Source organism: Erigeron canadensis, chromosome 7 (assembly GCF_010389155.1).
Source record: "Erigeron canadensis isolate Cc75 chromosome 7, C_canadensis_v1, whole genome shotgun sequence".
NCBI lineage: Eukaryota > Viridiplantae > Streptophyta > Magnoliopsida > Asterales > Asteraceae > Erigeron > Erigeron canadensis.
This window is the reverse complement of record NC_057767.1, coordinates 22,663,835-22,688,987: the sequence shown is the minus strand read 5'-3', so window position 1 is coordinate 22,688,987 and position 25,153 is coordinate 22,663,835. Positions and strand designations below refer to the sequence as shown.

Sequence of the window (25,153 nt, the reverse complement as noted above, 5' to 3'; positions counted from 1 at the left end):
CCTTATAAAACACACTTGAAGCTCGTCATCATTATTATTGTCAAAGGAGGATTTGATATCAATACCCTTTTCTTGAAGCTCGTCATCATTATCATTGTCAAACTGAGTTATTTAGGGTCAAGTGGTTTGACGGTCAAATAAAATATTTTTGGGTTAAATAAGTTGTCTTTTGGTAATGTGCATTGGTGTGTTGCTAGGTCAAATGGGTAAGTTTTAGGCCAAATGAGTCAACATTAATTCTAAAAATTAATTATAAAAAACTTATTTGGGTTGGTGGATCAATCGAATAACTCAAAAACTCAACTCAGACCCGTTTAGAAAAAATCTGGTTAAAGATAAAGTTACATTTTAAGTATATATTTATTGTTTTTAACCTGGTCAACGACCGGGTATTAATCTAGTTGTAGTCTTGTGGATGGGCTTAGATGAAGAGGTAAACGGTACAACCGTTCAAGCCACCCGATTAGTATTGGGCTGGGCCTTTTATTCATAAGGCTTGATATATACTCGTATAAAATATTTTTTAAAATATTAATTTCAATCCCATCTTATAATTTTATAATTTATAATAATAATAATCACCCTGAATTCGATTCCTCTTTCTGTCTGTCCGAAACCTTGATTGTGATTTTGATGCACAAAAAACCTTCAATTTAAATCCTCCCAATTTCTAATTAATTAATCTGTACACATTTGTAATAAAAAAAAAATTGAAATGGGAAAAAAGAATAATAATAAGAAGAATAGTGATGGGGGAGGTGGAGAGATAACAATGGGGAATTATAAGAAATATGGAGTACCTTTTTATGGTGCTTCTTTTGTTCCTCATAATGTTTTCAGATCCACACAACAACAAAAACAAATAAATAATAATAATCAAGAGAATTATGAAGAAGAGAATGAGGGATGTAATAAGGGAAGTGAGTATGTGATATTTGGTGGTGGTGGTGGTGAAGGTCGTAGTGGAATCCCTAATGCACTTGTCGTTTCGCTATTCGATCGTGCTTCCAATTCCCTATCCGATCAGCCTGTGAGTCTCTTTTATTTATGCATATGTTTTTCATTAGACAGATGCAAGTGTTTATATACTTATATATATATATATACATATATCTAGAGAGAGAGAGAGAGAGTCTCATTTATGCATATGTTGTTGATTATATAGATACAAGGGTTTGTATCAAATACATCCGTCCTTAAAATACAAATCAAAGTGAGAATGCTCAAAAATTACATTTTGATGCATTACAAGTCCATAGAATTAACGTAGTTTATACTTATTTAGTCAAGTGTTTAACAACATATTGATCTGTCAAAACCAAGAAGATCACACTTTTGCTTAATGCTGCATCAAATTTATGAATATTCAGATTTCGGGAATATAATGGAAATCTACATCGATGGATCCATGTAATAGTGTTTAATTGAGATGCAAATGCATCAATTTGATGAATTTGAGATGTAAAAGCATCAATTTTTAGTGTTCTCGTCGTTCTTATTTTAAGTGTTCTTACCGGAAGGTCATTACTCATCCTATATTTTAAATTGTTAATTAGATCAAGATGCCAACTTTTTTGATTAGTTGAACTTTTGAAATGTTTTTGGCTTTGGAATTACAAATACTAAACAAAAGAATGTAATTGAAGTTTTATTTATTTCAAAGTTAAACAATTACTTGACAGCTAGATATTTTTTTATGATGTAGTAGTATATAAATTATAAATGTAGACTCCCCCGTTGCTAAAGAATTCTTAACCTAGAAAGTCAACTGGTAGCTAAGGATCTGTAATGACTTCAGATGCTCAAATCATAGTTAGTGTTGATTTGATTTATTGTTTGCATGCTAGGAGTTGATGTTGATTCTGTTGGTTGTTTATGAAACAATAATCCGCTTTCTTTTTATGTGGTGGATATATGTGAAGTCCTTTATGCCAAACCTAGCATTATAACAACATAATAGTGATGGCAATTAGAGAGCTGTTACATAGTCAAGGCTCTTTAAATTGGTCACATGACATAATGATAGTTCTTGGTCTTCGTTCATAAGATACTAATTAACCTACAAATGTGATAGTTTGTTGATTCGCGTGAAATTCACGGCTATGGGATTGGAGGGTAATGCCACCAGACTAGAAACTAATAGGGGTTTTTTCGAGAGTCTTGGGTTTCATCACAAGCATGCGTGTAATTTAGGAGTAGGAGTAGAATAGAATACCGTTCTAAAAAATTTTATATATATATATATATATATATGTAGGGTAAGGTTCATGTGAGAAGTATTCACATATGAACATAATTATATTAAGTACAACTTGATCCATTCATATGTGAATGACTTTGTTCACATATAAAATTCACATATGAACATCAAGTTATAATTTAAAGGTTCTCATGGTTCCTCCAAGTCAATTGGTTTATATATATATATATATATATATATATAAAGGTTGAATATGGAAAAATGGATTTGACACCTAGAATTTTTGTGCATTTGTGTATGTTGGTTGAATTGGCATATCTGATAAGTACTAGTTACATCATATGGTATTGTACTATTGTCTTATACTCTTATCCATGGGAACTAGAAAAAGCAACACATAATTTTTATTAAAGAAAGTACCATAGTAGCTGTATGTTGGAATTTCATTTTCGTGTGTTAAGACACATGACTTTCATGGTTGTTAAACATATCTATATATATTGCTGATTTGCTGCACAGCATGACATGTGTCACATTGAATACAAGAATGGTGTACTTCTCAAATCATTCTTTAGGTATTGGAATTTGTATGATTGAAATATTAATAAATCAACATAAGGTGATTATGTGAATCACCTTAATATTGTAAAATCTTTATCAAGATTTTTACTTTTCAAGGAAGAATATTTAATCACATAACCAATTTTTAGCACTGCTAATTCTTGGAAACGCTCATGGATTATGTAGCCAACCTTTTTAAGAACTAACAGGTGAGATTTATAAACATTTTACCTGATGCAAGCTTTGGGTCTATATCAGTTGTGAGAAAATACGACAATAGTTTATATGTAACCAAAGAAAGAATTCAATATGTCCAACAGTATCTATTTATTCAGTTGAAGATATTAGTTTTACACAACTGAATAATTGAGGAATTCAAATGAGGTATTAAAACCATGTAGAGATGTTTTTCTTGGAATAGAAAATCGAAAATAACATTGCAATCATACTAGGATTCCTAAAGAGCAAAATCACATTAGATGGACCAATAAAGTACTGTGGTTAGCTCCTGTTAACTGCTAAATACACCAGTAATCCTGTACAGATTGGTTTGTCTACAGGAAAATAACTTGCTTCTCTTAAATGGCTCTGTATTTTACTGTTTGAAGTTGGTTCTCCAGAAACAAGCTTTTTCCTTGCTTCATCTTTTTTATGAATCCTTATCACAGGTAAGCAAGTTCGAAACTGGTGATGATCTTCCTTATAGGATGGCTGTTCATCCAGCAGGCGAGGGTGTCATATGCTCATTGCCAAAGAGTTGCAGGTAGTTAATACCACTTAAGGTTTCCTAAATGTATGATGAATAAATCTGGATTCTTTAATCAAGTTAAGAGATTTAGAATATTGGTTTACTGATATGATTAGTTTGTTAAGTTGTATTCAACCAATGTGTGTTGATTAGCTTAATATGTATATTTACAGTAATCTTTTAAGTTTTGGTTTATAGGTGGTTTGAATGGGAAAGAATCAAGAAAGAAGATGTCTTCACGATAGGCTTAAAGCAGTCTGAGAAAGTCCTTTACGACCTGGAACATATTGGACAGCAGTTGGCAGTTAATTTTAGCCGTGATGGTTCTTTACTGGCGCTAGGTGGTGAGGTAGGGCTCATCTTTCACATGTAGACATGTAGTTGACATGTGCTCTATACTTCTATTCTACTGCAAGATTGTTGTGTTATAAATAACTATATGGCTCTTAAGTTATAACTATGGAGTTATGGTGCAGTACAGGATGGGAAGTTGCGGGCATACAAGTGGCCCAGTATGGAATCACTTGTTGATGTACCAGACGCACATGCCTCTGTCAAGAATTTAGATTTCAGGTCTATGATCATAAGTGTTGGCTTATTACATACTCCTTTATAAAGGTGAAGCTTACTGATGTTGGTTGATTGTTAAACTGCGTTTGTAGCCCTGATGGGAAATTTCTTGTATCTGTGGGAAGTGGTGGCCCTGGTAGAGTTTGGGATATTTCATCATCAACACTCAAAGCTTCATTACCAAAAGAAAATGTAAGACTTTCTCTGAACACATCTATGACAATCTCTTGGCCCTATGAACACACAGTTTAGTTGGTGATGTGTTAGATTAGAACTCATCATATTAGCTTGGAAGCTTTTAAGTTTTATGCACTTTTGCTAGCGTTGCTATAAGTTTTTCTTAGCTTTATATATTCTGATTAGAGGTGGCAATTCTGATCAATTTACCCTCTAATGGGGCGATTCTCCGATGGGTCAAGCTTTAATGTGAAAGGAAATAAGCTATACGGATTGAAAGTCATCCACATTGTATTCTAATGCTAAAAACCTGCTAGGTTGCTTTATTAATGTAATTTTTATATTGTTTTGCAATCATGTATAAGTCTTGCTGTTCGGACTGACCTGTTTGAGGCTGAATTTCACCTGTTACCCATCCTGCTCAATCTTTTCAGTTTGCCTTTTCCAATTCTTATACTATATGTTATTATGGGTCTTCAATGTTGTTTTCCGCTTTATATTGATGTTGATGAAATGAAGGGCCAGATTGAAGATTTATATTATTACGTTTTCATATTAATGCGCTTTGTTCGCATCTGGTTAGGTGTTACTGTGTCTAGCAAACATCCAATTTAGATCATAGTAGAGTAGTATGAAGTGTTCTATTAGTTTAATTTATATTTTTGAGGCATGTTTTAAAATATAGTAGCTTTGTATTATTTGGGCCACAATCAGAATGTAAGTTTATAACTCATTATCGATAACATATGCCAAAAAACTAAATGCATCTACTTGGCATTTCCAGGATGAGGTTTTCGGATTTTGTAGGTTTTCACAAAACAGTGTGAATGATCCCGTTCTATATGTCACTGCAATGCGAGGTTTGTGACCCTGTCCTTATACATCCACTGATCCACCCTCATTTTTTATTTCCCTTTCTATTTTCTGTTAGTTGTGGTACCTGATTATTATCATCTTTATATAATATTTTGGGTCTAGTTAACTAATCATGTATACAATTTACAACCTTGATAGATCGGGGTGGAAGTATTGTGAAGTGGAACACCACATCATGGAAGCGGATAAGTTCAAAACATATTGTTCGAGATCCCATTTCTGCCTTTAATGTATCAGATGATGGGAAATTTCTTGCCATGTAAGGGCCGATTTTCTTATTATTGTGTGCCTAATGAGGAATTGGTTTCTATAATTTTAATATTTATAAGCTGTCAGTCTTAAGACTCCAGGAGCCATTAAATAACCAGAAATGATTTGTGATACCTATAAAAAGAAACGTAATGTTTAGATACACAATGTTAAATGCTAATTTCTTTGATCTTTGTCAGGAATTAACAGCTACTTGTATAATTAGTTAATTACTTATGCAACCACCTCCAATGTGCCTAGTGGTTAACATCTTGGGATCTTCATAAGTGGTCTTAAATTTGAACACTGCTAAGCACAACATTGTGGGTGGCTAGGGAAGGGTTCGGAAACGGCCACGCGATACCTTAGTTAGGCCATGTATATTTGATTCAAAAGACTCGCCCTCCCTGAACCTAAACATGGAAAACCTCATTTATTTACCTGTTAATATCATTTCTTATGCAATTAATATCTTATTCATATAAAAATAGATTCATGGTTCGACCCAAGGGCTTTTTCAGTTTTCTTCCCAAGGGTGTATTCTTAAAATGCTTTCGTAGAGGATGTTACGACAATTTTGCCTTTAAGTGTAATGTAATATCTAGTGCATGATACTCTTATATTTCTGGAAAAGATAACTCAATTGTTAAGCTCATAACATGGCTGGTACATTTCATAGAGCTTCTCTATATTTACTCGTTTATTTTATATTTATTTTGACAGTGGTACAATCCAGGGAGACATACTTATTTTGAGTGCTAGCAATATGAAGGTGCAGACAGTAGTCAAGAAGGCACATCTGGGCCTTGTAACAACCCTAGCATTCTCACAAGATGCAAGGTTCGCCGTTTATTCCCTTTCTCTAATTCTGTTTTTGTAGCTTACGTGTGCTTTTTCGATACCATATCTTGATGAAACTTGTTTTGCTGCAGAGCGTTGACATCTGCATCTCTGGATTCAAGTGCAAGGGTGACCCAGTTTGAAGAAATTAAGGAAAAGGGTACATTTCTCTTTGCTCTCTTTGTCATTTTTTAACCGGAGTCAAAATGTATAGGACAGTAGATGCATCAGGAATCGATAATTCGATACCGACAAAGTAGGCATCACATGGAACAATTATCAATAACCATTGCCTGAATGTTAGGGTATTTTTATTTCAGTTTTCTGGTTTGATCCATGATAAAACGTTAGTCGGATCAATCATTCTCACGTGAGCTGGCAGAATAGAGTCTGATGTATGCTTCTTGAGTTAAGTAGAAATTTTCCATGAGCATGAGACATGTGTTGACTCATTCCCAGATCAACCCATTCTCTTCTGAGCTGCTGCATGACATCTCAATACACCACATGTTATTTGAGAGCTCAAACATTTAAAAGTGTCCAACTCTGACGTTAAATGTCATTTTTACCCATTCTTAGGGCTAAGAATTTTGGGCTCAGTTTTTTAGCAAGTTGATTTAATTTCATGCTTGAATGATAATTCTAATATCAACCACTGATTCTGTTTTATTGACCTTTACATTTTTTTTGATTGCAGGATTTAACTACTGGATCATATTGTTATTCATCTTACTTGCAGCAGCATTATATTATGCCAGAACTGAAGGCTTTCTTATCTAGAACATCTGAACCTTTACTTTCAACTATCCGAAACAAAATTTCTCGCTTGTACCCTTTCACTTGACTAAAACCTTGGTAACTATACCCATACTGTAGGGCATGGGATGTGCTGAATTTCAGCTGTATGGTCCTAGCTGGCTAGCCTTTAATGATTGCTTATATTATGTCAGAAAGTACCTATACCATTAATAGTGTATATACATAGATTGTGACAAGTTTCATATGTGATTTGAATCCTATTTTCAAGTTATACAACAATCTTTTTGTCACGCTTGAATAGTTGTTGGTCGTCTTTTCTCACACAAGTAAATGCTCACATGAACTTGTACCCATATTTTTTGGGGGTCTTATTTTTAATTTTTGTGTTTTCTATGTTTTGTTTGAGATAGCGTTACATTTGAACATACATGGTATGGATCGTGATCTTGTCACGTTGAAAGGCAAGAATATTTGGAGGGAATACAACATCTACAATCCTGATCGAACTGCCAATTATGAATACAAGTAATGACCGTTGATTTTCACCTAGGCTCTTTTATTATGAAAGTTGTCATCTGTGTTTGGGGAATATACTTACAAACTCTTAAATTGTGTTGAACCAAATGTTACAATTTGATAAGGACAATACACAATGGAAATGTTTACAAGTTCTGTGGGTGCTAATGTGCTATCTTTATGCATCTCTGGTGCAACTTTATGGGGACCATTGATTTCAATTTTGTTTTCTATGCTATAAATAAGTTTTACACAATGTTAAATGTTTAAGTTGTGTCTTTTCTTTCTACTTCCATTAAAAGAACATTTAGTATATATATATATATTTGAAAACTTAAGCGTGTGCTATTTACTTCTCAAATTTAATGTTGATATAAAAGGTTTTACATATCGTGAAAAGTTAATTTAGGCTCGTCCCAACGGTCTTGTCAGCTGAACCGTGCAATAAGGTCACCCATAACACGGCTCTCCCATGTGAGTTATTTGCTTGTCGACTATGTCACTAAAGGGATACCATTGACACCACTTCGTCTTTCTCAGTTTTCTTTTTTTTTTTAAGAAAAAAGTGATAGTGCATCGCTTAATTGATGAAATCAGTTTTGGACAGGTATGTTTTTATATGGATATATAATTATAATTTAATATGTATGTGTGTAATATAATGTAATGATGGATGTGATAGGGTGGTGTTATAGAGTGTGCCAGTTTAGCAATGACATAACGCTAATGTGACAAAATGACGAGCAAACGATCTTGTCGTCACTAAGAGCAGCCTTATGGATTGAAGAAAACATTCAAAGCTAGATTCTCTACTTTGATGGGTAGTCGGGTTGATCAGGAAATTTGGATTTTTAACAAAAGAAATGACAAGCCCTTCGTTTATAGAATAGTCAGCGAATTATAATGATTTTATATGTCGATGATTCTCTCAAAAAATGACATTTTAACCGTGCAAGATTTGTTAAGTCCATAATTGGAAAAGTGTTTTTTAATTATCATATACTAGCACATTACCCACGCAATGCGGTGGTGGTGGTCGCGATGATGGTGTGATAGTGGGGGCAACTGTTGGTGGCGGAGGCGGTGTCATGTGGCGTAAATTATTGATGTAAAAGTAATTGATTTAAAGGGTTAATGGAGATATTTTGAAAGATAATTGTTGATAGTGTAATTTAATTACTAATGTTAAGAGATAGTGGAGATAAAAGTATTTAAGGGGTATTATGTGTAAATGTTACACAAATTTCAACGTTTCTAAAAAGAAGAAACTATTTTTTTTATAATATAGTATAGATATAGAAGTATAGATAGAGTCAAAAAGTCTGTTTGGTAGAGGGCTTTTAGAGCTTAAAAGCCCCGAGTTTTTAAAATGAAACTCCATCAAAAAGCTAGCCCTATTTGGATATACAATTTAAATCAAAAGGCTCAGACCAAAAAGCCCCTAAAAGTTCCAAAAGGTCTTTAAAATAAAAGCTAGTGGAAGAAAGGTTTAAATAGAAGCCTCAACTCCTAGCCCCATTTCTAAGCTCCAGCTCCAAGCCCATGACCACACCCTAACTCCAAACATTTGTGCCAAACATACCCAAAAGATGTGTAATATTACTTTTGGCTATCTTAATAAAATGACGCAACATAAATAGTTCTTTTTAATAACTAACGAATAAAGTTTTACTACATAAACTAACTCGATGGTGAAAGACGATCTCATAAGACCACAAACAGAGACAATGTTGAGTAGTCTAAGACATCATATAACTCTATTCCAAGAAAAAGAAGTTCATGAAACATTTAAACTTTAGTATTGCTTGCTTCTGTCGACATTGGTTTCGAAATTCAAGCAACAATCATGATAACTCCATTTCTTGCCCCTGGTCCATAGGTATTAAATATAATTTTTATTATATAATATGAATAATAAACTATTGTTATTTATTTATTTACTTATTTTTCTCTTTAGAACAACAAACTATTGTTATTTTTATCTATGATAATCTTTCCTATTGCAATTTGTGCATGAGTCACTTTGTCGTAACATGCAAGCACCCTGATCTCGTTTTAATATGTCCTTTTAAAGAATTTTGTTGCAACGGGATCCAAGATTTAAAAATTAGGAGATTAGAAGCAAGAATAAGTCATCATTTGTCATTATACAATGTACATATATAGTTATAGATCCATAACCCATAACAAAAACTTTATGGCTCACATATGAAGTCAAAAACAAGTCATATAATCAATGAGAAAAATGTAGATTTTTGAAGTGGTGAAGTTCTAAGTTTCATGAAAATAATTGATATGAAAAATGTACACCAAACATTTAAATAAATCAAAATAGATTGGGGTGTGACGGTGTGATTTAAGTTAGGTTGTGTACAGGGGCGGTATCACATGAGGGGCAAAAGAGACAAATGTTCCCCTCAAAATTTAGATTTTTTCTATTTATTTTCAAATTTTTCATCGATTTTAAAATTTTTTTATAGGTTTTTAACATTTTGACCTTTTTTATATTTTTATTTCACAGATTTTTAAATTTTGCCCCATCCGACACCGCCTCTGGTTGTGTACTTGTGTATATAGGGGAGCGAATGGTTTTACTAACCTCAAACTTTTTCAAATCTTCACCTCATCATTTCACTTTAATTTTCTTCAAACTTCACTAAACTTCCCCAAAACATTAGCATCGTTTTCACCAAATTTCCTCAAATCTTCACTGCATTATTTTTATTTCATTTATTTTCAATACTATATAATTTAAAAACTATATAAACTAAAACATAAAACATTTCATTAAAAACTAAAGATAAACATTACAATACTTTTGAAAAAAAAATTTTCCTAAATACTTAACAATATTAAAATAAAAAAAAAAAAGTGAAATACTAAAAAAACATCCTAACAATTCCTAAAAAATAAGAAGTCATGTCCATATGTAATTACTGGTGAGTTCATGTTTTTCGATAAGAATGAGGTCCAACATAACAAGATCGGCAATGTGATCATGCGAGTCCTTGAAAAACTTCAAATCGTGTTATCGAACCTTCGACTTCGTCGCGTCAAGTTGTGTAGCCCAAAACTTAACTGCCAATTGGCCCTTCTCGCGTTTTAGCACCATATATTCACACTTTTGGTGTGTAGGTGCTAATGTCATCAGCCACAACGTCATGAGAGGAAGGGGATGCGGGTTGCTTCTTTTTCGACTTTCTTGATTCAATGGGAGGGCAGGAGTCTTTATTCATGTCGGAAAGGATGTTGTCTTTACTACCCGATTCATACTCCCCGACTTCCTTTTTGTAGAACCACTAGCCAAACATCCCGCAACCGCCAAAATATCATGAAAACAACTTTGCTCAATCCATTTGTGTTGAGTCTTCAGGGCCTCCCATGCCACCATATGGATATGGCCAAAATCTTTCTTGGTTCGCTTCTTGTAGTATTTCATTTGTATTTCATGGCCATTTTATAATGTCCAAATCGTTGCACCCACTACACTTGACACGTTTCCTCAAAATTGATAAAAGTACTTAAACAAGTGTATAATTTAAAAAAGTATATAAATAAGTATATAATTATAAATTATTACGTAGATAACATTATTAATAAGTATATATCTGATAAAAAAAAATTAAACACTATTAATAACAATGGCATAAGTATATCCGTTGGTTCTTGTTCTTGAGTTTCGGTTACAAACTCGTCGAGAAAGTCCTCATCATCGGCCCTCATTGGTGTGAAGTGGGCGGTCCTTGTAACGTTGTAGTGTTGGGCATTCGGCGGAAGGAAACCCATATTATACCCGTAATGTGGAGAAGCGGGTTGTGGAATGTAAGAAGATGATGATTGAGAAATTTGTTGATTTGGAAGGGATGGTATTGATTCGAGAGGGGTTAGGAATATTGTTGCGGATAGTTAACAAAACAACCCCGATTACTTTTGGGGGTGGTGTTTCTTTTTTACCCTTTTTGGATCCATGATTTGTATAAATTTAGTGTAGAATAAGAAGAAGAAGAAGAAAAAATGGTAGTGGGTTTGTATGAGTTTTTATAAAAATGTAATAGGTTTTATAGTGAAAAGGTAAAGGAAAAAGGTAAAAAAATATTTAGACCGTTGGGTGGGACCCCACGCATTAGCCAATCATTTCACTTTTCTTTCCTCTCCATTGTTTCTCTCCATTCGGTGTTCTTCGCTGAAAAATCTGGCCTCTCTCCTTCGGTGTATTGGCAATGGCGATGTTACCACCTGGAAAAACCGAACACCACTCCCTCCTCTTTAGGTATGTTACTAAAATTTGAAATTTTAAATGACTTCATAGAATTGGTAGGTCCAATTAAATGGCTTTTCTATAATATCTGAAGTGGAACTTAAGGAATATATGAAAAAGTGAGATTTTGTGAATTCGTTTAATAGCAAAACTTAAAACCGATTGCCTTGTGGAAAAACTCATAAATCTAAAAAAAAATTAACAGCAAAAGATTTATTAATGACCCTTTCTGACAAGACGCAAAATGTAAATAACGCTTACATCAAGTAGAAAGCACTAAGATGCTATCTATAAACCCTTATAAAAGGTATTGGTTTTAAGAAATTAAGTAACTTTTTCATTCCCATAATACCCTTCTTACTTCTATTGTTTTTTACACCTCCTCAAGTATCTAACGAAAGTACCCTTATCAAAAATTTAAACCCACAAAACACACAACATCCTTCTCCTTCGCATTTTTCGATCACCACCACCGCCTTCATTTTATATTGTCCTCATCTTCTAGCCGCTGCAACGCGCGGGTACTATGCTCGTAAGGGCTAAGACAAACTAAGCTTAATACATCGAGAGAAAAAACATAAAATGATATATAATAAATAATAAATTACTCTATAAATATATAATATAGCTTGATTCCTATTCTTCCATAAATACCATCATAAAAGAATTAGTAGCACTAACATATAACAATAAACTTTATCGATTTAAGATTTGAAGTTTTGTCAAATCAGTTACATATTTTAAAATATATAAATTTGTTTGAATCAGTGGTAAACATTCTGACATCTAAAGACAGAGGTCATGGGTTTGATCCTCGTCCCATGCAAAGGTTGGAGGGTTTTTTCTACCATTTGGATAAAAAAAAAATGGAAGCAGTCTTTCTACTTAGGTAGAGATAAAAGTTGCCTACATTTTAACCTATACACTGTCGAAGTATTAGGGTTCAGAATCTGCGGAAAACAGCACTGAGCAGTTTCTTTCTTTATATAAACTTGTTTCACATATGAAGAAACCCAAATTAGTTTTGGTATTATCGTTTCAAAATAAATTTTTTAGTTTGAAGTCTTTATTTAAAAGAATCATGTTTTCTCTCTGCAAAAATTATTATTTTTGTAAGGCTTGGAAACTATTTTTTTACACAAAATAATTTTTCTTACGAATGTCAATAATTGCTTAACTCGAAGCATAACCCGCAAAAAAACGGGTAATGATTGTGAAATCTCAACCCGTCAATCCACTAACCTGATTTTTCTAGGGTAAAGTCCGCGTTAACTCTTTTGTGTTGACAGCCCCATCAACTCAAAAAAATATTAAGTTTCTATAATTTTTGTTAATATTCTACCTACCAATCTATTTGACCTGAAATTAACCTGTTAACCTGATATTTTTTTCAAGTTGGTGGATTGAGTTTGGTTGACTGGTATAGGTCAGAGTTGAAATTTCAGACTAGAAACTTTTAATAGGCCGAGTTAAGATCAGATATTTTCATCCCGGCAACTCGAACAAAACCATTGACATCCTTATTTATTTTTCATTAAGGTAATAATTAAATAACAATTCAAAAATGCCATTCCAAAACGTCCCATTCTATATCTTTATATAAGGCGTGTGCCTCTCTTTTGACGAAAATAATACCTGCCGTTAAATATTTTACAATAAAGGTCTGTATTGTTAAAAAAAATATTAAAAAATAATAACAAACACTAATGACCGTTAAGTACTCTTTGGGTGTAATGGGAGTAACAATAACAACCGCAAATGAGGTCATTTTTTCTAACCGAGAGTTAGGTCCTTTTCTCTAACGGGTGTTAATAATCGTTAGATGCTATTTGAGGGTCTAACGAGAATTACAAAAGTTGCTGCAAATCAAGTCCATTTTTTTAACAGATGTTTGAGGATATATCATATGTGTTAAATTGGTATTGTCCATCGGTCTTCCATGTCAAAAAGAGCTTAAGTTTGTTGTTATACGTTTTTATTTTTGCCTTATACTTTAACTAAAGCTGTTGTTCTTTCAGTCGTTTTTGGCTTTTCACAATTTATTGTACAAATTTAACATGGTATCCACGTTCATGTGTTTTTTTATTTTCTACATAGATTTGTATGATACTCTTCATTTCTTTTTGTGTTTCACAAATCTATACTTATACTTGTTACTTATATCTAATACTATCTTATAAAGCATTTTGCCCATTTTTTAAGAAAAGATGATTTGAACTACCTAAATTACCCCTCTTCTTTATTCATTAATTTAAACATCTCTACTTAATAAACCTATAATACCCTTAAATCTCAACCACTTATCTTTTTCTCTCTCCTCAAATATCAACCACTAATTTTTTTTCTCTCCCCCATAAATCATTTTACTCCTCTAATTCATTCAAAATCTTTTAGCTCAAAAACCGTATGTCATAAATTATAAAGATTGTATGAGTGTTCTTAAAATTTCATGTTCTTTCGTTAGAGATGTCATTCGATATACTTTCGACGAATTTTTAAATCCGATGGGGGAGCCCGTACGGATAAGACATTTGGCTATCACATTCTATGACTTGACGTATCACTCACACCATCTCACCGCCGTAACGCACGGGCACTATCCCTCGTATTATAAAAAGCATAACTTCTTATTTTTGGAAGTGTTGAAACTTGTGTAATATTTACACATAACACCCTTTAAAATATTTTTATCTACATTATCATTTAACATTAATAAGTAAATTACATTATCAATCATTGGTCTTTCAAAATGTCTTTATTAACCCTTTACATCAATAATTTACATCATCCGACATGGCCTCCGCCACCAACATTGCCCCCGCCATCACATCGTCGCCGCAACAACTACCGTCTCATTGCGCAACTACTGTGCTAGTAGTATAATGTTAGTGCATTCCATTCTTCTTTTTTCCATTTTGTTACATTTTCATTTGATTTGTATTTTTTTTGAATTAATCATATACAGTTGCTAAATGATTAACATTCGAGCAGATGTTAAATAAGATCAAACAAATGTGTCTTCCATTTGTTAACATTTCTAAAATCTAACATTATTTCACACGTGGCAATGCCCGGATTACAAAACTAAGTTAGAATATGAATTATATCCTTCAAAAACTAAAATTAGAAACAAAGGGAAACTAAAAGGATAATCCACAACTTAGACAATACATCTATCTATTATATAAATAAAGGAAGATTGTAATGACCTAAGATTTTCAAAAATTGTGTATTCTCATGCATCATTTCAATTAATTATGACATCATCATAATTTATTGATTTAAAATTTAAAATATCCTACTTTTTTAAATATATCTCATTAATATAGATTTTTATTAAATATTCACACTATTATGTAAGATTTTAATCACCTTAATTTCTGTTATAATAGGCTGAAACTATGGTGTCTTTTAGTATATGTTTTACTTTTTGTTTTTACTATTTGTATGTGTTTCAACATGTGTGTACAACTACACAAGTTTTGTTTCCGTTTAGTTACATTATTAACATAATAACTTATCACAACTTTTCAACTTATTTAACGTTGTTATTATACATTTTAACATGATAACATATTTTAAAGTTACCCGGGTAGAATTCGATTTATTTATTTATAAATTAACCCGGATTGAACCCGGGATAATTAGCTAGTAAAACATAAATGGACTTCTTGTAGTAACTAATATTTCTTTAACACGTGCTCAAAACAAGAACCTTTCAAATTACACAAGAAAGATCACACAAACTTATGGTTCGGATCAAGATTCCAAACCAAACCTAACCCAACCGACCAGATTCCAAACCAAATCTAACCCGACCCAAACCCTGTATCTGTCTGTATCTGTATCTATCTGCCTTCTTGCCCACCCACCCCACACCCTTCCCCTATATATACATCTCTCACTCACCCCCTCTTCTTTCAATTCACACACAATTCATTCTTTGTGTGAATCATCTCTTTTCTTTCTCTCTCTCTCTCTCTATATATATATATATATACTTCCCATCTGTCCTTCTCTACTTTTTGGATTTGAATCAGCCAACAAACACACTTATACACAATCATATCAAAAAAAGGTGCGTCCTTTGTAACCCTAATTAATTATTGATTAATTAACACACATACGCATATACATACATATATATAGATACATACAAACGTGTATATATATACACACATAACTTAAGTTAATTAAAATAATTCAATTTGAGTTGGATAAATTATCTATATTAAGTGATGACTATCTCCCTTTCATTTTACATTAGAGATCTCAATTGTTTGATTTCATCCGTACATGTATGTTTTCTAGGATCATAGGGAATTTTATATATAAATATAAATATGCATACATATACATGATGTATATATACTCTAGATGACTCAATGTGATTGTTAGATCTTAAAAATAGGATCTTTTGAGGCTACCAAGTTTGATGATTTGATTCTATTTTTAGCAAATTTTTAGTATTTGTTTCCATTGATATTTTTACGACTTTTATGCGGTATAATGAATGAATTGTGAATGCTGATGTGAGTGGATTGTGTCTTTTTTTTTTGTATTTTTGTGTAATATATTCAAATTTCTGAGTAAAAGAGTGTAATAGGATTTCATGATGTATATGATAATTTATGAGTCTTTGTGTATTGATTATGTTTTTGGGTTTTGGACTTATTTGCAGGATGTGATTGTGTTTGCAATTATATAAAAGCTTCTGAGGTCTGAGTTAAATTTGTTAATTCTAATGTGATATTGGGGTTGAGGTCAAAGAAGTGAGAGGTGGAGTATTTTTCGAGATTTAGGTATATATTGATTATTTATGTATCTGAGTAATGAGTTCTAAAGGAAAGCCGTTGTTTGATCTTAATGAACCGGCTACCGAGGATGATGAAGAGACTGATGATGTTGTCCTCTTCTTCCAACCTCAAAGGGCAATTCCGTCAACTACACATACTTCGGATTTATTTATTAAGACAACTAATAGTCCCCGTAGAATAATAAACAACAATGCGTTTTCTCATGCATCTTCTGTTTCAGGGTTTCAGCCTTTTGTTAGACCCAAAGTAGTACAAGCGACTGAAAATATAGTACACGCGTCTGAAAATGTAGTAAATACGTCTGACAATGTAGTGCAAGCATCTGAAAATGTAGTACACTCATCTGCAAATTTAGGGCAAGCGTCTGAAAATGTAGTACACATGTCTGAAAATGTAGTACCGGCGGCTGAAATTGAAGAACGAAAGAGGCCAATTGATGTCGGATCAGTTGCTGATAAAGAAGAAGGTGAGTGGTCTGATGCCGAGGGCAGTAGTCCACCTGAAAAGTTGACTCCTTCTCATGATGATAAGTCAGAGGTGAAACCAATGGCGGTTTTTATAGATCAAAGGGATTCTGATGTGGCGGTTAATACCTCTTCAATTGTTGATGTGAAGGATGAACATAGTAATCATGTATCTTCAGGACTTAATGGCGATTCAATTGATAGGAAAAGTAGTGATAGTCAAGAAGATTCTCTGGTGGCACCAAAACAAAAGGATGTCAAAGGGGTTGAAGCAATTCATGCTTTGAAGATTGCAAATAACGCGGCTAAACGTCCTAAAATTGACCATCAAAAAGAAGCAATGTTGGGGAAAAAACGTAGCAGGCAAACCATGTTTCTTAATTTGGAAGATGTTAAACAAGCAGGAACCATTAAAACTTCAACTCCTAGAAGGCAGAACTTTCCACCACCTGTCACAACCCGTATTGTGAAAGATAAACAGATTCAGACACCTATAATAAAAGACGAAAATGGCAGTGTTGTGGAGTCCAGTGATGCTAAGTCTGAATTTAACAATGGTGACATGAATTCTGGAATTTTAGGGCATCCGAAGAGGTCAAATAGTAGTATGGAACTTAGTGCGGAGGATAAGTTAATTTCTAATCAGAGGCAGAGTGTAATGAAGCTGACAAAGAATGCACAAGTTCCGGGTAGAAAGACTGTTCCGTTAGTTAGTCAGACTTCTGTTGACCCGAAAGCAGGAGTTAAAAAACTTCCTTCCAAGAAGCCCTTGACCGTCACGAATCAATATCAGGATACATCGGTGGAACGGCTAATTCGTGAGGTGACGAACGAGAAGTTCTGGCAGCATCCAGGTCTGTAACATTATACAACGACTCTATATGTTTTGACTATGCTTTTTTTGTGAAATTTATCATTGCATACTCCTTTCTTCTTTTTGTTTTGCTATTGCTATAGTTAAGGTGGCAAGATGTTTTGGGAAGGTTGTTTACCTGGTCAAAACACATTTTGATTGAAAAGGGAAAAATCTTTGAGCAGGTTGGAACTGACAGGTTTGGGCTGGGTTCTTGACACCTGTTTGTAATAATTCAAACATTCTTTTGATACAATTTGATTAATATGATCTAGCAGGCTGTATGCTTTTCAAAATAGACGTTGGGCGACTTGAACGTTTTCTGGCTATTTGACCCATTTTCTATTCAGCTAAATTGTTTTTATTTGACCTTTAGGGAATGGTACAACCTAATTTGACTGATTTTTAAGCAAGTAGGTTGACCTACTACTATTACTGATACTCCCTTTTGTCTCATACTAGTGTCATTGATTGTTGATGTTAAGAGAGCAGAACTGAACTTGCAATTTTACCTTTAGTTAGTGATCCTGCTTATGTTAGGTGAATCTAGCATCTGATGGATAAATGACTTTCGATGTAACAAGTATCCGATCCACTTAATAAGAAACATATATTTTTAATATGAATGGATGTAATAGATTTGTCCATGTTTACTTGACTTGTGATGGAAGATCATTTTCTAAGAATAATAATATTGCACTTTTGGTCAATTGATACCTATTTTCTCCTCGTTGAACTTTAATGGAGCTGGCAAAGGAGAGCATGGTTCTGAACACTTTTCAAGTTACTTTCTCAGTTGGTATTTCATTTGATCAAAGGCATGCTTTCAAGACCTAAATATCATAGTTGCTCATTTGAAATGAGCTGATTTGTAGTCCCTGCTTTATGTTTGGCTTGTCGCAGAGTTGTTTTACTTCCATAAAAAAGCAGATGTTGAAATGATTATGGGGCAGACTTAATGCTCTCACAAGTGATTTAGAGAAATTTAGGCCTGACAGTTACGTCTCATTGTCTCTCCCTTTGTCGGATTTCGTTTTTCTTTCTTTACAGACGGATGACACTTAAAGAGATTTAAGGGTGGATCTTGGATAGATATCGGAAAATAGAGGCTGCCAGGGACTGATAGATATGGGCTATTTTTGTCTTCGAAATTATGGTTGTTGCTTGTTGGCGGGGATCAGATTGGCCCCATGGCAAGTTCATCATGATTTGGAAACTATGGAACCCTAGAATCAGACTTATGTTCTTCTATCTTCTTTCATAATCTCATTTGTCTACAAAGATCTTTGTTTTGGGTTGTGGGTGTCTGTATATGGCAAGAATATAAGTTGTATCCACAACTCTGCTATTTGGCGTGTGATATTTATAAACAGAGAGTGTACAGAGTCGCTATTTAACCCACCTTTTGTTCTGTATACATGTTAGAAAGAAAATGGTTCGGAATTAGCTGTGTCTTAGCATCTTGATTGTAGACTGAACATGTCAGTCAACCCACTAGAAACCTTGTGAAGATGAAGCTGCTGCATTAGTTGGTGTTAGAATTAGAGGGAAACCCACAAGGGCACACTGGCCAAAGTGGTACTTTACCTTCTTATGTTATGTTAAGAGTTAACGTCTGATATTCGTTTTGTTTATAAATATAATAATAGCGCTTGATGTCTATCTTCTTGTTAAAGACACAACATTTGCAATCGTGTTAAACTTGGTTTGGAAGGATATGTAATTTTAACTACAATAAGTAGTTGCAACTACGAACTAGTGCTTCTAATTTGAAAAGAACTATCAACCTTCTACATTCACTAAAAAAATTACAAAAGTTTCATATATTAAGTCTGATAATAGACTACGGTAGTAATGCCGCTCTTAGCTTCCTGGTGTTTGATAACTCGAACATTATATTCAAGAAAGGCATTGGAATCTTCACAGTCATCTTTTGCAATTTTTGTAGAATCTCACAATATGATTCACTATGCATGGTTTGTGTAAATTTCACTTCCTAGTAGATGTGGCGATGGGTTCTTATTTAGGATTTTAATTTCCGTTTATCTGATAATGAATTTGTAGTTGGCTCAACTATCTCAAGTAGAGGGTAGATTAAAGTTCATGTTTAAATTGTATAATTTATATCTCTTATCATATAATGAAACAACTACGAATTTTGGACATTCAGAGGAGGCAGAGCTTCAGTGTGTTCCTGGAAGCTTTGAATCAGTCGAAGAATACGTTAAAGTATTTGAGCCCTTGCTTTTTGAGGAATGTCGGGCACAGCTCTACAGTACATGGGAGGAATTAACTGAAACACCGTCTAGAGATTTGCATGCAATGGTTCGTATCAAAAGTGTTGAGAGACGCGAAAGAGGTATTAAATTTCATCTTTTATATTGTTTATGCTAAATATTTATATTATAAACATCGAGTAATGTTAGTGTAGATGTCATTTGGCTATACCATGTTTTTTACTATTGAAGTATTATTTTTTGGTGTTCACAGGTTGGTATGATGTAATACTTTTACCTACAAATGAATGCAGATGGAACTTTAAAGAAGGCGACGTGGCAGTTCTCTCCACCCCTAGACCGGGAACAGGTTTGTTTAAACAAAACTGTGCTAATAAACTTAAATGAAGCTATATTAACAATGCCAATCTAATCTCTTGAGATATAAAATTTTAAAATAATGCCAAATGTGTCAGAGGCCTAACTGGTATGCCTGGCAAAATAAAAAGAAAATAAGGAGAAAAATGCTTGAGTCATGTGTCTAGTGTTTAATGGATTATGCATACTTTTGGTTGGTCTTTAGTGTTTCATAATTTAGAAGATTTATGACTATTTCCATTAAGCAGTCATATCGAAGAGAAGCAGCAGCTCAACTACTGGGGAGGTAACTGAGGTTAGCGGACGGGTGGCAGGCACTGTGAGGCGACACATACCAATAGATACTCGAGATCCTACCGGGGCGATTCTTCACTTTTATGTTGGGGATTCATATGATTCAAACAGGTCTGTTGATTCATCACTTTTGTGAATCATACTTTTTTCTTTTTGATTGTTTGTTTGCTGATTAAGAATTACTTATGGTTACTCTACAGCATGATCGATGATGATCATATTCTAAGAAAATTACACCCGAAAGGGATATGGTTTTTAACTGTTCTTGGTGCTCTTGCTACAACTCAAAGAGAATATGTTGCACTGCATGCATTTCGTAGACTCAATTCACAGGTGCGTCCCAGAATTGCAGTTTCCAAATGTAAATTTAAAGTACTACTTTCTTCCAACAAAAATTTATGATTGATTTTTCTCTAGATGCAAACCGCAATTCTTCAACCGAGCCCAGAGTTATTCCCCAAATATGAAGAACAGGCGCCTACAATGCCCGATTGTTTTACAACGAACTTTGTTGAACATTTACACCGGACCTTCAATGGTCCACAATTGTCGGCAATTCACTGGGCTGCAACCCATACTGCAGCTGGTACGACAAATGGGTCAACCAAGAGGCAAGAACCATGGCCCTTTACTCTGGTCCAAGGTCCACCTGGAACTGGAAAGACTCATACAGTGTGGGGAATGCTGAATGTTATACATCTTGTCCAATATCAGCATTATTATACTGCTTTGCTTAAAAAACTAGCACCCGAAAGTTACAAGCAAGCAACAGAGAGTCTATCTTCTGATAATGTCTCAAATGGGTCAATTGATGAAGTTCTCCAAAGCATGGATCAGAACCTATTTCGTACCCTTCACAAACTCTGCCCAAAACCAAGAATGTTAGTTTGTGCACCTTCAAATGCTGCAACCGATGAGCTGCTTACACGTGTTCTTGATCGTGGCTTCATTGATGGTGAGATGAAAGTTTACCGGCCTGATGTGGCTCGAGTTGGAGTTGATTCACAAACACGGGCCGCTCAGGCGGTGTCAGTTGAGCGCAGGACTGAGCAACTTTTGGTGAAAAGTCGAGATGAAGTTTACGGGTGGATGCACCAGTTAAGAGGCCGTGAAGCTCAATTGTCTCAACAAATAGCTTCACTTCAAAGAGAACTCAGTGCTGCTGCTTTCACGGGGCGGTCCCAAGGTTCAGTGGGCGTGGACCCGGATGTTCTTGTGGCCCGTGATCAGAGTCGAGACTTGTTGTTACAAAATCTAGCGGCTGTGGTTGAGAACCGGGATAAAGTTCTAGTTGAAATGTCTCGTCTTTTTATATTAGAAGGACGGTTTCGTAGTGGAGGGAACTTCAATTTAGAGGAAGCGCGTGCTAGTCTGGAAGCAAGTTTTGCTAATGAAGCCGAGGTTGTCTTCACTACGGTTTCAAGTAGTGGCCGGAAGCTTTTCTCACGGCTAACCCATGGGTTTGACATGGTGGTCATTGATGAAGCTGCTCAAGCCAGTGAAGTAGGAGTGCTGCCTCCTCTTGCTCTTGGTGCAGCTCGATGTGTTCTTGTGGGGGATCCACAACAACTTCCTGCAACTGTTATAAGTAAAGCTGCTGGAACTTTGCTATACAGTAGAAGTCTTTTTGAGAGATTTCAACAAGCAGGCTGCCCTACAATGTTGCTTTCCGTTCAATACCGAATGCACCCTCAAATTAGAGAATTTCCATCCCGATACTTTTACCAAGGTCGCCTGACTGATAGTGAAAGTATTGCTAATTTACCTGATGAATTATATTACAAGGATCCAATGTTAAAGCCTTATATATTTTATGATATTACCCATGGCCGTGAGTCGCATCGGGGTGGGTCAGTTTCCTATCAGAACATACACGAAGCACAGTTTTGTCTTCGGTTATATCAACATCTTCAAAAAAGTGCAAAGTCTTTAGGCATAGCTAAAGTGTCGGTGGGCATAATTACCCCTTATAAGCTGCAATTGAAATGTATTCAGCGGGAGTTTGATGAAGTTTTGAAGTCTGAAGAAGGAAAGGATCTTTATATTAATACCGTTGATGCATTCCAAGGGCAAGAACGTGATGTTATTATTATGTCATGTGTGCGTGCTTCGAATCATGGTGTGGGTTTTGTTGCTGATATTCGTCGAATGAATGTTGCTCTCACACGTGCAAAAAGGGCACTTTGGGTATTGAAATCTCCTTTACATTTCCTTTCCAATTTGCCACAGTGGGTGGGTCAGCGGGTTGGGTAACTGGTCAACGTGGGTAATTTTTAATGGCTCTAGACAGAACAGTTTGGGCTGGTCAAACCCAAGACACTTCATGTCTTTAAGCCTTTTACCTTTACAATATATTAGTAGTGTCACGAATAATTAAAAAAATATATTAAATCAGTACTAATCAATTTTCTGGAGTAGAATGATTTAAGAGGCATTCGGCATTTAAGATATGCTTTAGTTGACTTTTGACTCGCTTGACATATCCTTTTTCCTTATTATATTTTCCCTTTTTCACCCGTTAAATATTAAGCATAACGCTAGGTGTATTGTTGCTAGTTTTTTATGTTCTATATATGACGTTTCTAATAGGTTATGGGGAATGCAAGTACTCTGATTCAGTCAGATGATTGGGCTGCACTAATTGCTGATGCAAAGACCAGGGAATGTTACATGGATATGGACTTGATTCCTAAAGATTTTATGGGACAAAAGGTGCCACCTTTATCATACAGTCCACCACAGGCTAGGTTTTCTAACATGAGGAGTTTGAAGAGACCTAGTTCAAGACACAGATCATATGACCACATGGATTCCAGGCCAGGCACACCATCAGAAGATGATGAGAAAACATACTCATCTTTTGCTCCAAGGAATGGTAATTACCGCCCTTTTAAGACACCCATGGAAGGATCCCTCGATGATTTTGATCAGTCAGGTGACCGTTCAAGAGAGGCATGGCAACATGGTATTCAAAAGAGACCAAATTCAACCCCGGTTGCAGGTAAACGAGACTCATGATCCAAATTTATTGGATGTCAAGGTTTTTATTGCGGGTTCACGATTATTGACCTAAATCGGACCCTGGGCATGACCCAAAATAATGGAGCTGCTTAAAAGTTCTTGAATATGCCAGAATTACCTACTCATGATGAAGACAGGAATTTAAATGTGGATGATTATTCATGATGAAGAAACGGTTTCAAATGTGGATGATTAGCTCTAAACTAACTGTTGATCACCAAAAGGTGCATTCGGGCCGTGCAATTCGACCCTTATCCTCTACCAGTGTATGCAGGTGAACAGTCTGCCTTTATTCCATGGCATAAATTGCATGATCATGTGGGACGCCACGGATTTCTGAGGATTGGCTCCTGAAACATTCATGGGCCCTCAGGTTTTGCATTCGTTTGATGAAATTCAACTTATGGCTGCTGAAATGGGGGTAAAAAGATACGATTATACAAGTATAATTAGGATATGTTATGGGAATGGATTCATATGGTTCTATGTTGAAGACTTGAACAATCATGGCATATGGTGTCATGATTATATTTTATTTTTTGTATAGAAATGGTGGTGTTAATTAAGGGAAAGAACTTGCTAATTTGTAAACTTTGGGGGTGATATTAGTCTTTGTGTCTGTACATACTTTTACTTCGACAATAATATTTATTAATTTTTATCTTTTGTATCTATGCCAAATTGCCAGTTGATCTTTTGGACATTTTGTTACACTGAAAGTTGAAAGGGCTTGAGAATTGTCGGCTATCTATATCTATACTCTATTATAAATCAAACTACCCTCCTTTTCAACTTTTTACCCTTAAAATACCCAAAATACCTTTAATCTTCAACACATTATTAATTACACACTAAATCTACTCAATATATCCCTAAATTATTTTCTAACCATATTTATCCAAATAATCTATCTCTTTTATTCATTAATTTAAATATTTTCACCTAATATCTCTATAATACTCTTAATAAAATTATTTACAAAAAATACATACCTTAACCATAAAATTACTACACTACCATTTACATCAATTACTTTTAGATTAATAACTACATCATTACCACCACCATCACCACCCGTTACCGCTACCACCGCTGCATTGCGCAGATACCTATTTAGTTGAAATGAAATTAAATGGGATAAATAATACTCTGAAGTCTGAACTATGAACTAGTTAAATGTACCTTATTCTCCTGTCACAAACACAATACTTCTATGCTTATTTTTCTTATTGATGTTGTTTGTGCTTCTATTTAACACTGAACTCTACTAGTATTAATGTTTTGTGTCACAACCACCATCTTAAACCATTCAATTAGAAAAGGTTATTTTGTTCATTTTTATTTTTTCAAAATATG

At 34.4% G+C, this 25,153-nt stretch overlaps 2 protein-coding genes across 2 annotated transcripts; both read left to right on the top strand.

The window, feature by feature from the left end:
- Window positions 1-589: 589 nt before the first annotated feature.
- LOC122607617 (SEC12-like protein 2) lies at window positions 590-7,270 on the top strand. Its single transcript, XM_043780630.1, has 10 exons — window positions 590-1,030; window positions 3,430-3,524; window positions 3,708-3,858; window positions 3,991-4,082; window positions 4,172-4,271; window positions 5,041-5,116; window positions 5,271-5,391; window positions 6,105-6,221; window positions 6,314-6,381; window positions 6,919-7,270. Exons 1-10 carry the CDS (start codon window positions 716-718, stop codon window positions 6,999-7,001), a joined length of 1,218 nt encoding a protein of 405 aa, XP_043636565.1. The 5' UTR covers window positions 590-715; the 3' UTR covers window positions 7,002-7,270.
- Window positions 7,271-15,698: 8,428 nt separating this feature from the next.
- On the top strand, window positions 15,699-24,471 carry LOC122609532 (uncharacterized ATP-dependent helicase C29A10.10c). The gene is made up of 8 exons (XM_043782568.1): window positions 15,699-15,832; window positions 16,436-17,889; window positions 20,059-20,247; window positions 20,379-20,474; window positions 20,731-20,887; window positions 20,977-21,109; window positions 21,194-22,963; window positions 23,366-24,471. Exons 2-8 carry the CDS (start codon window positions 16,587-16,589, stop codon window positions 23,792-23,794), a joined length of 4,077 nt encoding a protein of 1,358 aa, XP_043638503.1. The 5' UTR covers window positions 15,699-15,832; window positions 16,436-16,586; the 3' UTR covers window positions 23,795-24,471.
- Window positions 24,472-25,153: the final 682 nt, after the last annotated feature.

Coding starts and splice junctions, on each gene's coding strand:
- LOC122607617 (XM_043780630.1), top strand. CDS start 716: ATGGGAAAAAAGAATAATAATAAGAAGAATAGTGATGGGGGAGGTGGA. Junction 5,117..5,270: donor ATATGTCACTGCAATGCGAG/GTTTGTGACCCT, acceptor CAACCTTGATAG/ATCGGGGTGGAAGTATTGTG. Junction 5,392..6,104: donor GATGGGAAATTTCTTGCCAT/GTAAGGGCCGAT, acceptor TTATTTTGACAG/TGGTACAATCCAGGGAGACA.
- LOC122609532 (XM_043782568.1), top strand. CDS start 16,587: ATGAGTTCTAAAGGAAAGCCGTTGTTTGATCTTAATGAACCGGCTACC. Junction 17,890..20,058: donor GAAGTTCTGGCAGCATCCAG/GTCTGTAACATT, acceptor TTGGACATTCAG/AGGAGGCAGAGCTTCAGTGT. Junction 20,475..20,730: donor CACCCCTAGACCGGGAACAG/GTTTGTTTAAAC, acceptor TCCATTAAGCAG/TCATATCGAAGAGAAGCAGC.